The sequence below is a fragment of the Chiloscyllium plagiosum genome, chromosome 9 (assembly GCF_004010195.1).
Source record: "Chiloscyllium plagiosum isolate BGI_BamShark_2017 chromosome 9, ASM401019v2, whole genome shotgun sequence".
NCBI lineage: Eukaryota > Metazoa > Chordata > Chondrichthyes > Orectolobiformes > Hemiscylliidae > Chiloscyllium > Chiloscyllium plagiosum.
This window is the reverse complement of record NC_057718.1, coordinates 105039069-105041176: the sequence shown is the minus strand read 5'-3', so window position 1 is coordinate 105041176 and position 2108 is coordinate 105039069. Positions and strand designations below refer to the sequence as shown.

Genomic DNA, 2108 nt, shown 5'->3' with positions numbered 1-2108 from the left:
GCACGGGGGATCACGGGGGGGCTCACGGGGGGATCACAGAGGGATCACAGAGGGATCACAGGGAGATCACAGGGAGATCACACCGAGATCATAGGGAGATCACAGGGGGATCACAAGGAGATCACAGGGGGATCACAGGGGGATCACAAGGGGATCACAAGGGGGATCACAGGGGGATCACAGGAGGATCACGGGGGGATCAGAGATGGATATTGAAGGGGTATTGGTAATGGGGTATCTGGGGTATTTCAGTTTCAGAAACTGCAAATCCATAAAATATCAAAAATCAGGAAATGACAACGCAGAAGCGAAAGATTGTAATCTCTTCCCAAATACAACACCCTTGTTCTGGAGTGAAGTATTCAGGTCGTAAACTGATTCAGTGAGCTACTAGATCAAGGAAATTATTATTTATTAATTGATTGAATTCATACCCCATTGATTTGTTGTGAGGTTATGAAAAGTTGTTGACTGTCGGAGTGTTAGACAGTGTGGGAATATTCAGGTGTTCTCTTGCAGAAATGTAACTTTCGTCGTAAATTGGGTTGTATTAACAAGATCTATTTTATACTTCACCTTAAGATCGTCCCAGGAACTATAAATGTTGTAAAATCGGGATGTTTATTCCCACAGATTGGCTCTTCAAACTACAACAAAACAATGTAGTTATTAATAACATATTTATTTATAAATCACTCATTACCTCACGACCTCATATTGAACTCTGAGCTTCAAATCCAATGTGCTTTACAAGTGCCCAAATAATTAACTCATTTTCCTAACATCAGAAAAAACCTTTCTGTCTCCAACAAGGATCCTGTGGTATTGTGCAATGTACAATGCTGAGAGGGATTGTAAAGGGATTATTTACACACTAGGTTTAATCTCGTGTCAGAAATCCGAATGTGGCTAATACTGTAGCCCTCCCTGTGGTGCTCTGAGTTGTTGACAGTAATAAGATAGAGAATGCTGGAGTGTCTCCAATTGAGCTGAAGGCCTTTGCTGACTGTGGATTTAAACTGCCCAACATTCATGGAATCACCATTGGACACAGTGCCCTGGGCCAAGAATGAAAGAGAGACCAAATGATCTGTAAAGACAGAAAACTAACCACTGGTAAGGACCGTGTAATTATTGTCAGTTAAGATCGAGTTATAACCACCAGTAAGAGCAGAGTAATAACTCCCCATACAGACAGACTAAAACCACCAGTAAAGGCTGAGTACCTCTTGACCTCAGGGCATCTTCTGACCTTGGGACATCATGTTATAGGAACAGGGCAGGAGAGAAACTGAGAGGTCATGTGACTGCCATTGGCTCTCACAAAAACAATGGCCAGTATGTGGTGACCGGGGAAATACTGACCAGCAAACATCGCGAGAACAGCATCAGATGGAAGTGACCAGCACTAAGCTCTCCCTTTGGTTGCATTGAAGTTAGCAGGAGAGTATCAATGGACACAGTTCTCCCATCTCCCAGTTTCATGTGGAATTGATGGCTATGGAAATCCATTTCCAGGATACAAGGCTGAGAGACACAGATTTTTAATTGGGAAGGGGAATCGAGGATTATGTGGAAAAGGCAGGAAAATGGAGTTGAGGATGATCAGATCAGCTATGATCTCATTGAATGGGAGAACATATTCGATGGGCTGAATGGCCTGCACCTGCTCCTATGGTCTAAAATATAAAATTTACAATTCAGGGACCACAGCATCATTAAACAGTGAGAGTTCATTCTTATTTATCTTCCGTCTGAGACTCGTTTTGGTCTTAGTTAAATCATAGCAAGTGTTGAGTATTGCTGAACAAAGAGACCTTGGAGTGCAGGTTCATAGCTCCTTGAAAGTGGAGTCGCAGGTAGATAGGATAGTGAAGAAGGTGTTTGGTATGCTTTCCTTTATTGGTCAGAGTATAGAGTACAGGAGGTGGGAGGTCATGTTGCAGCTGTACAGGACATTGGTTAGGCCACTGTTGGAATATTGCGTGTAATTCTTGTCTCCTTCCTATGGGAAGGATGTTGTGAAACTTGAAAGGGTTCAAAAAAGATTTACAAGGATGTTGCCAGGGTTGAAGGATCTGAGCTATAGGGAGAAGCTGAACATGCTG

At 42.7% G+C, this 2108-nt stretch overlaps 1 protein-coding gene across 1 annotated transcript in view; it reads right to left on the bottom strand.

Moving 5' to 3' along the window:
* Positions 1-2108, bottom strand: part of abch1 (ATP-binding cassette, sub-family H, member 1) — a 79495-nt gene that overhangs the window by 31384 nt on the left and 46003 nt on the right. The window contains exon 14 of the mRNA XM_043696706.1: positions 577-647. Within this exon, the coding sequence (XP_043552641.1) occupies positions 577-647 (71 nt within the window). The remainder of the gene's footprint in view (positions 1-576; positions 648-2108) is intronic.